The 15,149-nt window shown below is 47.3% G+C and overlaps 1 protein-coding gene across 2 annotated transcripts in view; it reads left to right on the top strand.

The window, feature by feature from the left end:
* Positions 1-15,149, top strand: part of MAP2K4 (mitogen-activated protein kinase kinase 4) — a 94,874-nt gene that overhangs the window by 57,840 nt on the left and 21,885 nt on the right. For both annotated transcript variants that reach the window (XM_065647563.1, XM_065647564.1), the window contains exons 4-6: positions 1,469-1,588; positions 11,701-11,820; positions 14,766-14,817. In XM_065647563.1, the coding sequence (XP_065503635.1) occupies positions 1,469-1,588; positions 11,701-11,820; positions 14,766-14,817 (292 nt within the window). The remainder of the gene's footprint in view (positions 1-1,468; positions 1,589-11,700; positions 11,821-14,765; positions 14,818-15,149) is intronic.

The following is a 15,149-nucleotide window of genomic DNA, read 5'->3' as shown; positions in this document are numbered from 1 at the left end:
CCAGAATCCCACCTGCTCAGTGGCACCGCAGAGTGGGATGGTGCAGACAGTGGATGTGCTGGGCAGGGCTCTGGCCAGTTTTCCCAAGGACTCTAGAATTCACTGGGAGGGGAAGGGGCAACACGAACATGACAATTACTGGTATAGGCCAAACTAGAGCTACTAGAACATTAAGAACGAGTGGTGAAATACCAAAATATCAGGATACATCAAAGGTAAGGAAAATTAGAGTGTCGATACTGTCCTCATTTTGTGTGGGTCATCCCAAAATAGCCTCAAGGTACAGAATCACGCACTGTTTCTCAAATGGTGTGATAAGAATGGCCAACCTTGAAAGCACCTTCAGATACTCCAGCCTTGTGCTTGCTGATGTACATGGTCTTGGTGCCACCAGCAGCTGCTCACAGGGCAGCGGGTCCTGCTATCTTGCAGATTTCTCCCACAACCTTGAATAATATTTTTTTCTTGTATAGCCCAGTAGTTTTTTCTCATCAAGGAAGGTCCAGGCTACCTCTGTTGCTTTGGACTTCTTGCCAAATACCTTTTTTTTTTTTTTTAATCATTTTTCAACATGAGTCACACCTTCAGGATCACAATTTTCCTCACCTGTGATTTAGCGAATGCATTATCAGTGCAACATGTTAAATATGTCTGTAAAATCACTTGAAAAGCTGTGGATGGTCTTCTCCATCCTTCATTTATCAAGCTTTATATTGTACATGTAGAGTTTTCTATTTTCAAACTTGCATTGTTCTTCCAAGTCCAAATGAGACTTTATATATAATGTATATATAAAGTATAGTGTGCGTGTCCATATATATATATAGTTATGTAGACATAGCATATGTTTTTTATATAGTATATTTTATATAGCGTTCATGTTCCCTAGGACAGTACTAGGTAAAGAATTGCTAGTTGTAAGAGGAGAGCTCACGGAACTGTTGCCCACCATTAGCATCCCCAGAGCGCTGTGTTCCCCTGGGAGCGTGCTGGTCCCTCTCACCCTGCCAGCCGTGCTGGAAGGAGCTGTTTTGTCTCCTGTGCTTGGCTGAGAAATTTTAAACCTAACATTCCTTGATTAAATTTCATAACAGCCTTCAAGCCACATCCAACATGGCTAGGAACTGTGTGAAAATTTGTTTTGAAATGAAAGCCTGAATATGTTTTTGTTTTTTGCTGTAGTTTTCAGTGAACTTTCTGCTCTTTCGTTTCATTCTGATATTTCATCTGAAAATGTCGATGCTCATGAGAAGACTGGGGATTTTATAGTCTGAATTAAGCTGTAGGGGTTTTCAGTTCTGTTTCCTATTTGAGAACACAGGTGAACTCTCCGGAGTGTATTTGCGTGCGTGGGGATTGCCTGCTCAGTGGTGGGTTTGGGGTCCCTGGCGTGTTTCTCTGGAAGTGGGTCTGAGGATACAGTCATGGCATGTAAGTGATAAAGTCTCTGCCACTCTTCCTCTTTCAGAGAATTCGGTCGACAGTGGATGAAAAAGAACAGAAGCAGCTTCTGATGGACCTTGATGTAGTAATGCGAAGCAGTGACTGCCCGTATATTGTTCAGTTTTATGGCGCGCTCTTCAGAGAGGTGGGCACTCCGAACTTGCTTCATTTGTAGCACAGTTTGGTTTTTACCTTTTTTTTCTTTGCAGTTGCCAACTTGCAATATGGAGGAGAAGGTTAATTTATGTTAGGTTTCTTAGCTCTCCGCTTTTAACCAAGGGTATTTAACCAGGAGTCCCAGCCATCTGGGTGCTGCTGAGCACACACCTGCTATTCCCCTTCATTATGTCTCTCTGCGGATTTCAGTCTCTCCCTCTTTCCTGCTTTTCTTCTCTCTTGATGAGCTCTGGGTCCGTGTGTGCTGCCGGGCTGGGCACGGTGCTTGGATGCAAGTGTGCTTTATGTGTATGGTTGCAAAAGGTGACCACGTTGACAACCTGTATCCCTGTAAGGAAGGTGGCTGCTGGAATGGGGTCACAGCTCCCCACAGGATGTCTGATGGGTGTACAGACGTAGCCAGGCTGGGTCAGAGCTTCTGCCTTGTGGTGGTTTGTACCTGCAGATGCATAAGGAAACAAGGGCAACCATATGGGGTCAGCCCAAAGCCCATGGCCCTCAGGATCTGCTTGTGGAAGTGTGTGTGATAACCTCACCATGGCCTTCGGTCACATGCAGCTGATTGTCTTCTGTGCTAGACGTGCTGTCTTTGTGCTGAGTGACTCTTACTGGATTTCTTTTCCATGAAAGTGTTCGGTTTCCCTTTGAATACATGTACATTTTTTTCATCCATGGTGCTCCCTGAGAGGCACTTTCCTTGGTCGTCCACCCCTCATTTGAAAGCCCATCAACTTGATTTGTTTTGAGTTTTCATCCTGATGTTTTGAGTGGTGGCCCCAGTGGTTTCTCTAGTTTTTGTATTTGAAGAGGCAATAAACGGTTCGTCTTTATTCACCCTCTCCAGACCACTGGGGATTTTATGGACAGTTGCCATATTCCCCCTCTGTCATGTCGTACCTAGTCATACATGGAACCCCTTCCAGACCTTTGGTCATCTTTCTTGCTCTTCTCTGCATCTTTTCCAGTTTCACTGAGTCCTTTTGGGACAAAGACTGAAATAGCATGACTGTTCTTGAAAGGAGCAATATCTGCAATAGCTAGCCTAGGGGCTATGATTTTGCTTTGCCCTTTTATGCGCATAGACACTGTGTGCTGTGGAGTGGGTTGTTCGATGTGCTGCTTTCACGAATGCTTCCAAGTGAAGAACAGAGTTAGAGCACTGGAAGCTATGAAAGTAACCTGTTAGTCCTGATGTACTTTAGCTGTTCATGGGCAGCAATATGGTGTTAATCACTGCATGTTTGTGACTATTGTTAACATCTGCTTATAGTCATTCTGCATCCCCTTCTCCAGAGAGCAGCGGCTCCTGCAGCTCTTGTGCATGTGTGGATAATTCCTCCTGCTGTAATTGCGCTGGTGGTGAAGCTGGCACAGTATAGAGGGATGGACATGTAGCCATGCGTGTTTTCCACTGCTTCAACACAAATCCAATAGATCTACTCAAGGGAAGAAGGAAAATAAAGACCTACTGGCTGCTTGTCATCCTTGCATGTTGTTGGGTATAGCAGCCTGTGCAGAGTCTAGTTGGGCTTTACCAGCGAAATGTTGGAGAAAGAAGGTCGATGTTGTAGTTAAAGCCCGAAACTAGGACTGAATTTTCAGTTCCTGCTTCTAGAGTGTCTGCCTCTGTAATTTTGCCAGGTCACTGGTCTGGCTTTAAATCTGTCTCTAAAATAAGGGTAATAATTCTTCCTTTTCCCATGCTCTGCTTTCTCTTATCTGTTTAAACACGAAGCCTTTTTGGGCCAGGAGGCGTTGTCCATGTTCACACAGTACTAGCTCCTGCCAAGTGTGGAGCCTCAGCCTTGGCTTAAAATTTCCAACTTTGCTGAAACACGAATGATAAGGCTGTCAGCTGGTGTGAAGAAAAGTCTTTGGCTAGACAGTGTCTTGCCAGATGCTGATGAGCAACGTGCTCAGAGCTGTGTGAGCCTGTCACCTCTGTGCAGCTCTGGGCACGTCCCAAAATGTGATTATAAATACATAAATAGCATAAAACCCCACCTTGATCAGCAGCCAGTTGTCAGCCTGGCTTATGGTGCACCCTTTGTCTTTTCCAAAAATCCTGTCCTGCAGCCAGGCAGGGCTCCTTGGGTCTGGGAAAGGTTTCGATCAGGTCACTCTCATTATATCGTCTTGGTCCCTGGAATCCCCTTTTCCCCCCACCCTCAGCAGCAGTGCTATTTGCTTCTGAGACGAGAGCAGCCTTCCCCTCGGTCCCTGCCTGCCGAGGTGATATTCCAAGTCACGTACCTCGGAGGTACACAGCGGTGAGCCAGTATGCTCGGTTAAGGTTTTCTGTCTTGTCATATTAATTACATGTTCTAATATTATTTGCATGTTTTAAAGCTAGGAAACTATGACAGCACAGCAAGGGGGAAAAAAAAATAATTTCACCAGTATGTTTGAACCTGTCTCACGTCCTCAGTCTCCTTAGCAGATCTCTTCCCAAATAACTGTGAATGATCCAGGTCACTGCTGCACCATCACCTGGAGCGTAAGAGCACGTGGGGACATCTCTAAAGACTGAACCTCTCTCAGGAAGTCCTACAACAAAACTTGTATAAACAAAGCTCTTTGTTCCAGCATTTTGAGGTTAAAATTAAGGAAATCGGGTCTAAAAGGCAGATCCTCTTGGGACTGCCTGCTCTGAGCCGGGATTCCAGTTCTCCAGAGAAGGATGAAGCTTCAGATGGGAGGTCTTCTGTCTGCTCCTGAAAGGTGAAAGACTCCAATTTGAGCCTCTTTAGAGGAGCTTAAACATTGAGTAGGAGTCTTTTGCAATCCGTTGATTTCAAGAAGGTGCCAGCAGGTTGCAAACAGCAGTGGGGCTGCTCTGGAAGGCAGGTCGCCTCTCTGGAGGGTGAACTGTTGGTGCGGAGAACCAGAGCTGAGCTCTTGGGCCCTGACAGCTGTGGAGCGTGAGTACTAAAGCAAATTGGTTCAGGGACTTTTTTTGAAGGCAGATGAATATCTGAGCTTTCAGTCAGGAAGGTAACTGTGAACAGGCAGATTACTGTGGCAGACTCTGTTAGTATGAAAAGTTTAGTTTCGAAAGGCAAAAAACACTACAGAAACATTTTCTGCTGGTCCCATTCTGTCTCACTTGTTCAGCAAGCATTTTTTGATAGGGAAAGTCTTCTCTGGTCCTGCTTGTCCATCAGCAGACAGCATCTTCACAAATATTATTTACTTTTTGTTCTTTAATCATATGGGACTTTTTCTATTATTATGTATGTCTGTGTATATAATGTCATGTGTAACAATGCAAAAACTACAAGTTGATTGCTGTGTGCGGGACTTTGCTTGAGTTTATTGGTACCCACTAGATGAGATTAAATTGCCTGCTTAATGAAACGGGAACAAAGCTGAAAAAGTGGAAGACAGTGTTTGCGGGGAGGAAGGGGCTTCATTGCGCTGACACCAGACAGTGCACATGCTGGGGTCAGGTCCTCCCTGGGATGTTTCCCTGCTTGCTCCTGCTCTCGCTGATGAAGCTGTGACCTTCCCTTTGGACCTCCCCATGATGTTACAGCATCTTGCGTTCTGCTAGTGCAGCTGTTGAGCAGACTGCTGTATTACTTGGTTCTGCTCTATTACTTGATTCTCTAATGATCCTAGGTAGAAAAAGTCAACCTTTTTTTCAATAACAGAAAGAATCTCTGAGCACTGACGTTGCAATGTGTGGCAGTTGAAGTGTTTTTCATGTCCATGGACTGACTTCTGAACAGAAGAGAGAAGAAAGTTGCATCTGGTAAAGGCTGGAGGATGAAGAGAATCAGAAAGAGAAAGGCCTGGAGCGAAGGGTGGAAGAAGTAGTCGTGCTACTGTCTGTATTCCTGGTTACACTGGCTGTAGGAGGGATTCATTGGCTAATGAATCATCAAATCATCAAATCACGGAATGGTTTGGATTAGAAGGGACTTTTGAAGATCATTGAGTCCAACCCCCCTGCCATGGGCAGGGACATCTTCAACTAGATCAGGCTGCCCAAAGCTTAGTCCAGCCTGGCCTTGAACACTTCCAGTGATGGGACATCCATCCACAGCTTCTCCAGACAAGCTGTTCCAGCATTCCACGACACTCATTGTAGAAGATTTCTTCCTCGTGTCCAATCTGAACCTGCCCTCTTTCAGTTGAAAGCCATTACCCCTCGTCCTATTGCTACAGGCCCTGATAAAAAGCGTTTTTCCATCTTCCTTATAAGCCACCTTTATACATTGGAAGGCTGCAAGAAGATCTCCCTGGAGCCTTCTCTTCTCCAGGCTGAACACCCCAGCTCTCTCAGCCCATCCTCCCAGCAGCGCTGTTCCAACCCTTGCAGCATTTCCATGGCCTCCTGTGTGCCTGCTCCAAGAGCTCCCTGTCTGTTCTGGGGAGCCTAGAGCTGGGTGCCGTTCTCCAGGTGGGCTCTCACCAGAGCGGAGCAGAGGGAGAGATGTATTATACCTCCCTTGACCTGCTGGCCACGCTCTTTTTGATGCAGCCCAGGATACAGTTGGCTTTTTGGGCTGCAAACAAGTTACCAGCTCATGCCCAATTTTTCATCCACTAGCACCCCCAAGTCCTTCTCTGCAGGGCTGCTCTCAATCCCTTCATCCTCCCAGGCCTTATTTACACTGCTGTGTGCCCCGACCCGGGTGCAGGATCTTGCACTTGGCCTCGTTGAACTTCATGAGGTTTGCCCTGGCCCCATGAAGCGCGTTGGTTTCTCCATCCCGTGCCAGCGAGAACACTGACTCTGCAAACACACGCAGGGCTTTCCATGTCAGTCACCAGAGATGCCACATTGAAGAGGCTCTGGTCACTCAGCTCCTTTTGTTACCTCTCCAAGCAGTACTTGCTAAGTGGGGGAGAAAAAAAAGACAATTGCTAGGATTTCTGCAAAGATATCGCTGATGTCACTTTGTTCTAGTGAGAAGAGAGGAGTGTTGAGCTGAGCCGTAGGACCACGCTGGACAACCCTGAGACTTTTGCTCTGAGTGTTGCTGTTTGGAGGGTTTTTAGGTCTGAGAAAAAATAGAATAATCTTTTCTTGTCTGCTGGAAATTTTACAGCTAATCTAGTTTGAGACAGTACCTGTAAGGCTGGGAGTGTGTGGTTCATTATCGTAGCCACACTAATTGCTCTTTCAAAGGAACTTTTCTTCTCAAGAGGAGAAGAGCAAAAAAGCCTTGTCTGACAGCAGTGACTCCTACACAGTGCAAGTGTAGCCAAGCCAAGTTTAAACCAACAAGCTCAATAGTTGATAAAATTATTCAATGAAAAAGTCATTGCAAGTTGCAAAACATGCCTGGGAAGGTGGATAAAGTAGCTGGTGGGGAGTTCTTGCTGGTAAGAGAGAAGAGCCGGTGTGGATGTGTTGGTAGCACGGTGCTAACATTTGTGTGAATTGTGAACATATCCTTGGCCAGTTGATACAAGGAGTTTGCTGTCTTTGCTATTGAGGCACAACATTATATTTTTAAGGAAATCTTTCACTGCATTGGCCTTATTCAGGGCGTCTGTGCCCACGGCCGGCCGGGCAGGGAGGGGATTGTCCCGCTCTGCTCTGCGCTGGCGCGGCCTCACCTGGAGCATTCACTGTGTGCAGGGCTGGGGACACAGGAGAAAAAGGAGATAAAGCTACTGGAGAGTGTCCAGAGGAGGGACACAAAGTCGGTGAAGGGTTTGGAGGGGAAGCCGTATGAGGAGCGGCTGAAGTCCCGGGGTTTGTTCAGCTGGAGCAGAGGAGACTGAGGGCAGAGCTCATGGGGCTGCAGCTCCAGCAGGGGAGCAGGAGGGGCCGGGCTGAGCTCTTCTCTCTGTGACAGGGACAGAACCCAGGGAACGGCAGGAAGATGTGCCAGGGAGGGTCAGTTGGACATGAGGAAAAGGTTCTTCACCCAGAGGTGCTGGACACTGGAACAGGCTCCCCAGGGAGGTGTCCCGGCCCCAGCCTGACAGTGTTCAAGAAGAGACTGGACAACGTCCTCAGACACGCGGGGTGACCTGTGGGGTGTCCTGTGCAGGGACGGGAGTTGGACTCTATGATCCTGGCGGGTCTTTCCAACTCAGGACATTCTATGGTTCTATGATTTTATGATTCATGATCAGTCCCCAGTCCATAGGAAAAGTGTCCTCTCTGTCACATAAGGATACGTAGGAGTGATGACGTTCTTCATTCTCTCTCACTAGTGTAGATATAACTTGCATAAAAGGTTGGTGACTCCCTGCTGTGCGCTGATGTGATAACGTGTCGGTATAACAGTATCATAGAATGATGGATGTTGAGAGGGACGTCTGGAGGTCACGTTGTCCAATGCCCATGCTCAAGTGGGGCCACCTAGGGCCACGTGCCCAGGACCGTGTCCACATAGCTTTTAAATTTCTTTAGGGGTGGAGGTTCCACAGCCTCCTTGGGCAACCTGTGCCAGTCCTCAGTCACCTTCACAGTGAAAAAGTGTTTCCTGATTTTCAGAGGGAACGTCCTGTGTTCTAGTTTGAACCCTCTGTCTTTGGTCTTGTCACTGGGCACCACTGGTTTCATCCTCTGTGCCCCCTCGCTTCAGGTGTTTATATACATTCAAAGAATCATAGAATCATTTGGTTGGAAGAGATCCTCAAGATCGAGTCCCACCATAACCCAACTCTGGCACTAACCCATGTCCCTAAAAGTCTCATCTCTGCATCTTGAATTGTGCCGCCAGCCTTAATGATGCTGCCTGGTTTCAGACATCTGCCATTTTTTTTCATTGATCTTGCTGACATAAATTCATGTTGGTCAGGTAGATTTTTCTGTTGCCAGATCAATAAATGCAGACATCCAGGATTTCTATATAGCATATACTTCATGAGACCAAGTAAACCAGGTCTTTCCTGGTACTTAGAATCATGTACAGGCGGTTTTTTTGGTGCTTAAATTAACATTGGAGAACAATTTATTATACTTGTTCAGTAACACACACTTCCCAACCCCACAGGTGCACAATAAATATTGTGAAGCTTTCATTATGATAATGGCTCTAGTCAGGTTGCCTATTGTTTCACTTCAGTTTGCTTTTGCCGTACAAACACCAGCTGTTGTAACCTGGGCAACTGAAGACGCTCTCACAACATTGGTGTGATTGGACATAAAACAAGGCTGCAGGCTGTCAGAAATGCTCGGGTATTCTTGGACAAATATAGCCTCCCGCAGTCTCATTACAATAACATAGCAATACAGTACAGTACCAATTTTTTATATGAAGCTGTTCAAAACAAGCAGTGTTTTGAATGATCCTGCAGCCAGTAGAACAAGTCCACACTTGCTTTCATTACAGATTGTGAGGGTCTGGTGTGCCTCCAGTTTCACTTCATGTCTGCACATCACTAGTGCTGGATCCACATTGCTTTCTCTGAGCCACTCTCAGTAGTACACAAGTGCCTCAACTGAGCTTTGCTGTTGTTGCCAGTGCTGAAAAGGGAATTTTTCTGCATGTGTTGCCTAATTTCATTTGTGCGGTTTAAATCGGAACAAGTCCGCAGCCACATTAATCCATAGCCAGTCTCAGCTTCTCCAGCAGCGTGGACTCCCCTTTCCCTGGTCGTGTCCTCTTCCTGCTGCACTGTTCTTGCCTCTCTTGCTATGGTATCTGCTTCTGTGTCCTTTGGGATCAGTCCCTCCTGCTTCGTTTTGGGTGACATGCGTGTTTTCTGGGCTCAGGCCTGTAGCAGCCATTTCCCTTGGGTGGATGACGTGAGCTCCCACTCTGCCTTGTGCTGGTGTAAAAACCCCGGTGCCAAATGAGCAGCGTAAAATGAGGCTGCCCGTGGCTCTGAAACCACAGTTATCTTCTCCAGCCAGCCCACCGGTGGCTTGGTCCTTCCTAGGAGAGCAGATCCCCTCTGCTCAGAAGGGAGAGGCTTTCAGAGGCAGAATCCCTCCCTTGGCAGGAGACGGTGGTGGATTCACTGTCATTAAAGCAGCAGCATCTGTAATGCCGGTGGTACGTGGGACACTTCTGGCAGTTTGCTGTCTGTTTTCATAGCTTTTCATAGAATGTCCTGAGTTGGAAGGGACCCACCGGGATCACTGAGTCCAACTCCCGTCCCTGCACAGGACACCCCACAGGTCACCCCGTGTGTCTGAGGACGTTGTCCAGTCTCTCCTTGAACACTGTCAGGCTGGGGCCGTGACACCTCCCTGGGGAGCCTGTTCCAGTGTCCAGCACCTCTGGGTGAAGAACCTTTTCCTCATGGCCAACCGACCCTCCCCTGGCACATCTTCCTGCCGTTCCCTGGGTTCTGTCCCTGTCACAGAGAGAAGAGCTCAGCCCTGCCCCTCCTGCTCCCCTGCTGGAGCTGCAGCCCCATGAGCTCTGCCCTCAGTCTCCTCTGCTCCAGCTGAACAAACCCAGGGACTTCAGCCGCTCCTCATACGGCTTCCCCTCCAAACCCTTCACCAACTTTGTGTCCCTCCTCTGGACACTCTCCAGCAGCTTTATCTCCTTTTTCTCCTGTGTCCCCAGCCCTGCACACAGTGAATGCTCCAGGTGAGGCCGCCCCAGCGCAGGGCAGAGCGGGACCATCCCCTCCCTGCCCGGCTGGCCCTGCTGTGCGGGGTGCACCAGGACACGGGTCCCTCTTGGCTCCAGGAACACTGTTGGCTCATGTTCAACTTGCCACTGACCAGAACCCCCAGATCCCTCTGTTTTGCTGGAAGCAGCCTGACATTTGTGTGTGTGAGCAGCTCAAGGCCGAGCTGGGCGGCTCTGCTGTCACTGTGGATAGCGGTGTGCAGTGTTTGATAGCACATTTGCTGAGAACTGTTTCCACTAAACTAAGCAGTTGGAATGGAGGCATCCTGGCAGATGCAGTTCCTTGGCTTATGCTTCCCAGGAGGTCATTCTGAAAGGCAGAAAAGTCCTTTTGACCTTAAAACCTGTGGCTCTACAAGCTTTTCCATCAGCTAAATGTAACTCGAGAATTGTTCCTGTTCTCATGAGGGGATTGCTCCAAGCAGAATGATGTGGGGGTGCAGGATGGGAGCGCGGGGCTTCGCCACACCTCCAGCATGTCCGTGCCCTTGGTGTTTTTCCTTAATTTCATTTTCATGTATTAATGTAGAGTTTGGTTGGTTTGTGTTTTGCGAGGTTGGGAAAAATCTGCCTTCTGTAGGACAGTTACTTGGGGGAGTTTCTCCTCCGTTGCTTCTCATATCCCAGGAGTGCACAGCTCGGGTGTAACCAGACAAGCAGCACCTGCTCTGAACACTAGTTCTAGTGGTTTTGTATTTCTAGCAATGGAGAGTTGTCTGAAGTATGTGAGTCTACAGAAGTAGCTCAATCAAAGCCTTCTGTCATCATCAACTGGAGGTAAAATGTTCAAAAGAAGTAAACAAGATCAATCCCTGGCTAAGCTGTCCATCACCGTGTGGTATATATACACTAAAGCAAAAGATTAAGTCCTTCTGTACTGTGGGGATCCATTTCTGATCCCCAGCAAATCTGTTGTGAGCAGGTCGATTTACAGATCTCAGCAGAGAGTTTGATAAAAAGACGTCATTCTGCTATGATAGTTCAGCTTAGCTTGGTTTGATGCAGGTAAGAGTATGTTTTACGATTTTCTGCGTTTAAATTGTTTAACTGTAAGATGCAAATCAACAAAACCTCCCACATACTTAGGTGTATTTTCGTTTTCTCTAGCTTAGATGATATCTCCAAACGTTGTCTGAAATATCTTCTGTCCTCTGCAGGGTAGTCACAAAATGAAGGTGGTTTTTTTTTTTAAAGTCTTACTGTGCATGCTGGTGTTTCACTGTGCCTGCAGCCTTCTGGAGAGCCAAACAGTTTTTGGAACTTGGATTCATCGTAGATTCAGGCATCTAAAATGTAATATCGGGTCTGAGCTGGTCATCCAGATTCCTCTGCTGGAGTCGGGGAGAAGTGCATATGGGGCAAGTCTTCCATTGCTAAAATTAATCAAGACGATTCCATCCTTCCTGTCAAATGCATGTTGCTGTTAATGTATTTTATTGGATTCAAGTGATCTCCCTATGCTCTCTGGATTTTTTTTCTCGTTTTTATCTTGACAGTAACACAAATTCTTTTCTCTTTTCAGGGTGACTGTTGGATCTGTATGGAGCTCATGTCTACCTCGTTTGATAAGTTTTACAAATATGTATATAGTGTATTAGATGATGTTATTCCAGAAGAAATCCTAGGCAAAATCACTTTAGCTGTGAGTATTTTGTTAAACATTTTTGTGTATGCTTTTGAAGCTAATGTGAACAACTGAAATCTCCTTCACTCCCATGTGAGAAAGCTGGTCGATTTGCTGTTGTATTGCCCCACAGTTTTAACAATCCTTGACTATGCTCTGACTTTCTCGTAGCATGATGCATGATGGAAAAAGCAGGTCCTGGGGTCTGTACTTGGGCGCCAGCCCCCTCCTCGGGGATTGTTTTGTGGTGGTGGTGTCAGTGGCAGCTGGGTGCAGGTCATCTCATCCCAAGGAAGGTGCCTAAAATAGATGAGCTGTCTGTCCTTTTGTTGTTGTGAAGGGTGTTGAAAGGTTTCCTGAAACTTCTGTCCTGCTGCTGCCCATAAAAATCTGTCAGATCCACTGGATTTCTGCAGGGGATGCTGTGCCAGTCCAGTCCAGAGGAACCTCTGGTGGCCTTGTGCAAAAGGCTCCCAAAAGTACAAGTGAGTCTTGGCAAGTGGAGAACCTGGTTGATGCTTTCTTGACTTAACCTGGAAGTCCTGGCCCGATAAAAAAAAAAAAATCAAGGCCAAGCCAAATGAATTAGTTCAGTGAGGCTGCTGGGAAATGAAGGGCTGCAGAAGTGAAGCACCATTCAGGAATAACGGGGGGAAATGTGAGTGAATGCTGAAGCCATGCCGTGTTGTTGACAGATGGACAAACTGCCTCTCTACAGAATCATAGAAACATAAGAATGGTTTGGGTTGGAAGGGATCCTAAAGATCATCTAGTTCCAATGCCCTGCCACGGGCAGGGACACCTTCTAGTAGACCAGCTTCTCAAAATTCTGTCCAACCTGGCCTTGAACACTGCCAGGGATGGGGCATCCCCAGCATGTCTGGGCAGCCTGTGGCAGTGCCTCACAGCGAAGAACATGAGCACGTGAAGGCCGCACTGAGCTGGTGTCCTGAGCTGTCAGCGTGACAGGAAGGTGCTCAGCAAGTCACAAACCGTGACCTCTTGGAAGTATGTGGGCAAATTCTGCTCAGTGCCTGATCTTGGGAGAAAACCATCTTCGCTCTTCTTAGGGGCATCTTTATAAAATGCTGACCCTCCCTGGACCTGTTGCCGTTTCTTACAGCTAACAGGCTGCCTTGATGGCTTGTGTACTGTCACATATTTAGATGTTTGTAGCCAAGAATGAAAATGAACTAAACGTGTTACTGTCCAAAGCAAGTCTTGAGACCTGGACAAGAGACGGCTGGATAAGGTCTGTCCTTCCATAGTAGTCTGCTTGGAGTTATATCTTAATTCTGCAGGAGAAAGAAAAGGAGATCCTTTTAGGGTTTGCAGGTGTTAGAGACATGCTGACCCACATTTTGGCTGAGGCAGGCCTTGCAAGGTGTTTTCCTGATGAAGATAGTTTGGACAGAGATTTGAGATGAGGTTTGAAGAAGTTTCTCTCCTTACCCTGTGCAGACAGCATGCTGTGAGAGCGCACCAAAGCTTTCAGTCGTAGCCAGGGAAATGGCCCCTTGGGTTGTTTCTGACCTGGGAGTGAGGGGTGGATGTGCTGAGTAATGTAAAATTTTCCATGCCTGATACCCACAGCAGATGTGTGGTGTGGGAAGCTGTGGGCTGCTCATGGAACACCACTGTCCGTCCTTCCCGTTGCAGCTGAAGGCTGCCCAGCCCCAGCAGCTCCTGAGCGGCATCCTCTGCACAGACTTGCTGTAGGACCTGAGACAGGTTCTTCTTAGATACTGTGGTCTTGGGTTTGTTTCTGTGCACCTTTTTCTAGAAAACAAACGAGAAACGACATGTATTAACTCTGGTATGAGAATACTGACCCGAAGTATCTTAGACCTTGGTGGCTCCAGGTGCGGAAGGTCTGTGTGTGCCTGCTCCGGCAGCCCCATCGTGTGCAGGTTAGGTTTGTGCTGCAGCTTGCAGCTTGATGTCCCAACAACCTTTCATGTCATGTTAGAGCTGGTTTAGTCTAGGTTAAAGAGCTGTGAGCTTCTGCTTCACCTGCCTGAGGGCGGGGACAGAAGCTTCTGACAGAGTCAGCTGGGAATTAAACCAAGGTTCAGTCATTAAGTCCAGCAGACTTTCTCTTGCTGAAGCTTAGGTCTGAGGAGACCATCCAGTCTCATTCCGCTGCGGACCTGCCTAAAAATCGATCGACGCTCTGTTGTTCAGAGACAACAGGTATCTCCTGCTGCCGGAGCAGGAACCTGCACTGGAGGAGCAAGGTGGGCATGAGGAGGAGACACCTGAGCTGCCCCAGAGCCTGCCAGAGCTTTACTGCCTGAACCCTGGTACGCGGGGTTGGGCCAGCACAAAGCACCGGTCTTTTGAGAGACGTTCCTCAGTGACAGACTTCATTCTCACAGTCGTGCGGCTTCGGAGGACTTTGCAGTGGAGCATGAACTCTTACCATCAGCTTCAAGGCAGTCTTTTGGCCATGGTTTTCAATGGTCTTTTCAACAGAAGTGAAATTAATTAAAATGGTGAATTTTCAAGGTTTTTTTAAATCACCCTATGAAATCAGGCTCCCTAAGTGTCTCTTCCATTTGATGGTTAAATCAGAACAGGCTCCTCTGCTGCTCCCCACGCTGCTGCCCAGCCAGTGGAATGGGAAGTTGTTACCTACTGCAAAAGTACAGCAGAGTGCTTGAAATAAGATGTTACTCGAGATAACTAACATCAGAAGTCGCTTGACTTCACTTCTTGCTCTCCTCTCCAAGAGTGGGATCTTTCCGAATTATAACAAGTGATACATGTTTACTTAAGCATGTGCCCTCTCTTTTGTTTGCAGGAAAGATTGTGAGAAAAATGCTTTCATTACATGACATATTACAGCATTGAGATATCAATATATTGAATGTTTTTCCCCCCAGTTCTTGGATGTCCAGAAGTTTAATAATCACAAGAATCTTATGATATTTGCTTATTTTTCATCTGTTTTTCTTCCTTAGACTGTGAAAGCACTAAACCACTTAAAAGAAAACTTGAAAATCATTCACAGAGGTGAGTTCATGTCTTTTCTTCTTGCCTACAGAAACAATTGCAAGGATTTTAAGCAACCTTTGCTTCAAGACCAAGTGTTAATTAGCATGTGTACTACCGCGAGTGTGAGTACAGATATTGCTCAGGTGTGTCCCCAGCGACTGTTTCATTCCTCCTTTGGTCGGTGGTTTTCCATTAAGTGAGATTTCCAGCCGGTTGGGTGTCTGCCTCTGCCTGTGGGTGTGTGGCACATTGGGGCTGGCTCCGTGTCCCCTTGCAACGGTGGTGACACGTCCCGTGGCCACCTGCCCCATGCCAAGGGGCGACGGCCATCACCGGCACTGCCGGCGTTG

The sequence above is a fragment of the Caloenas nicobarica genome, chromosome 18, assembly GCF_036013445.1.
Source record: "Caloenas nicobarica isolate bCalNic1 chromosome 18, bCalNic1.hap1, whole genome shotgun sequence".
Lineage (NCBI taxonomy): Eukaryota > Metazoa > Chordata > Aves > Columbiformes > Columbidae > Caloenas > Caloenas nicobarica.
This window is presented reverse-complemented; position numbering and strand designations above follow the sequence as displayed.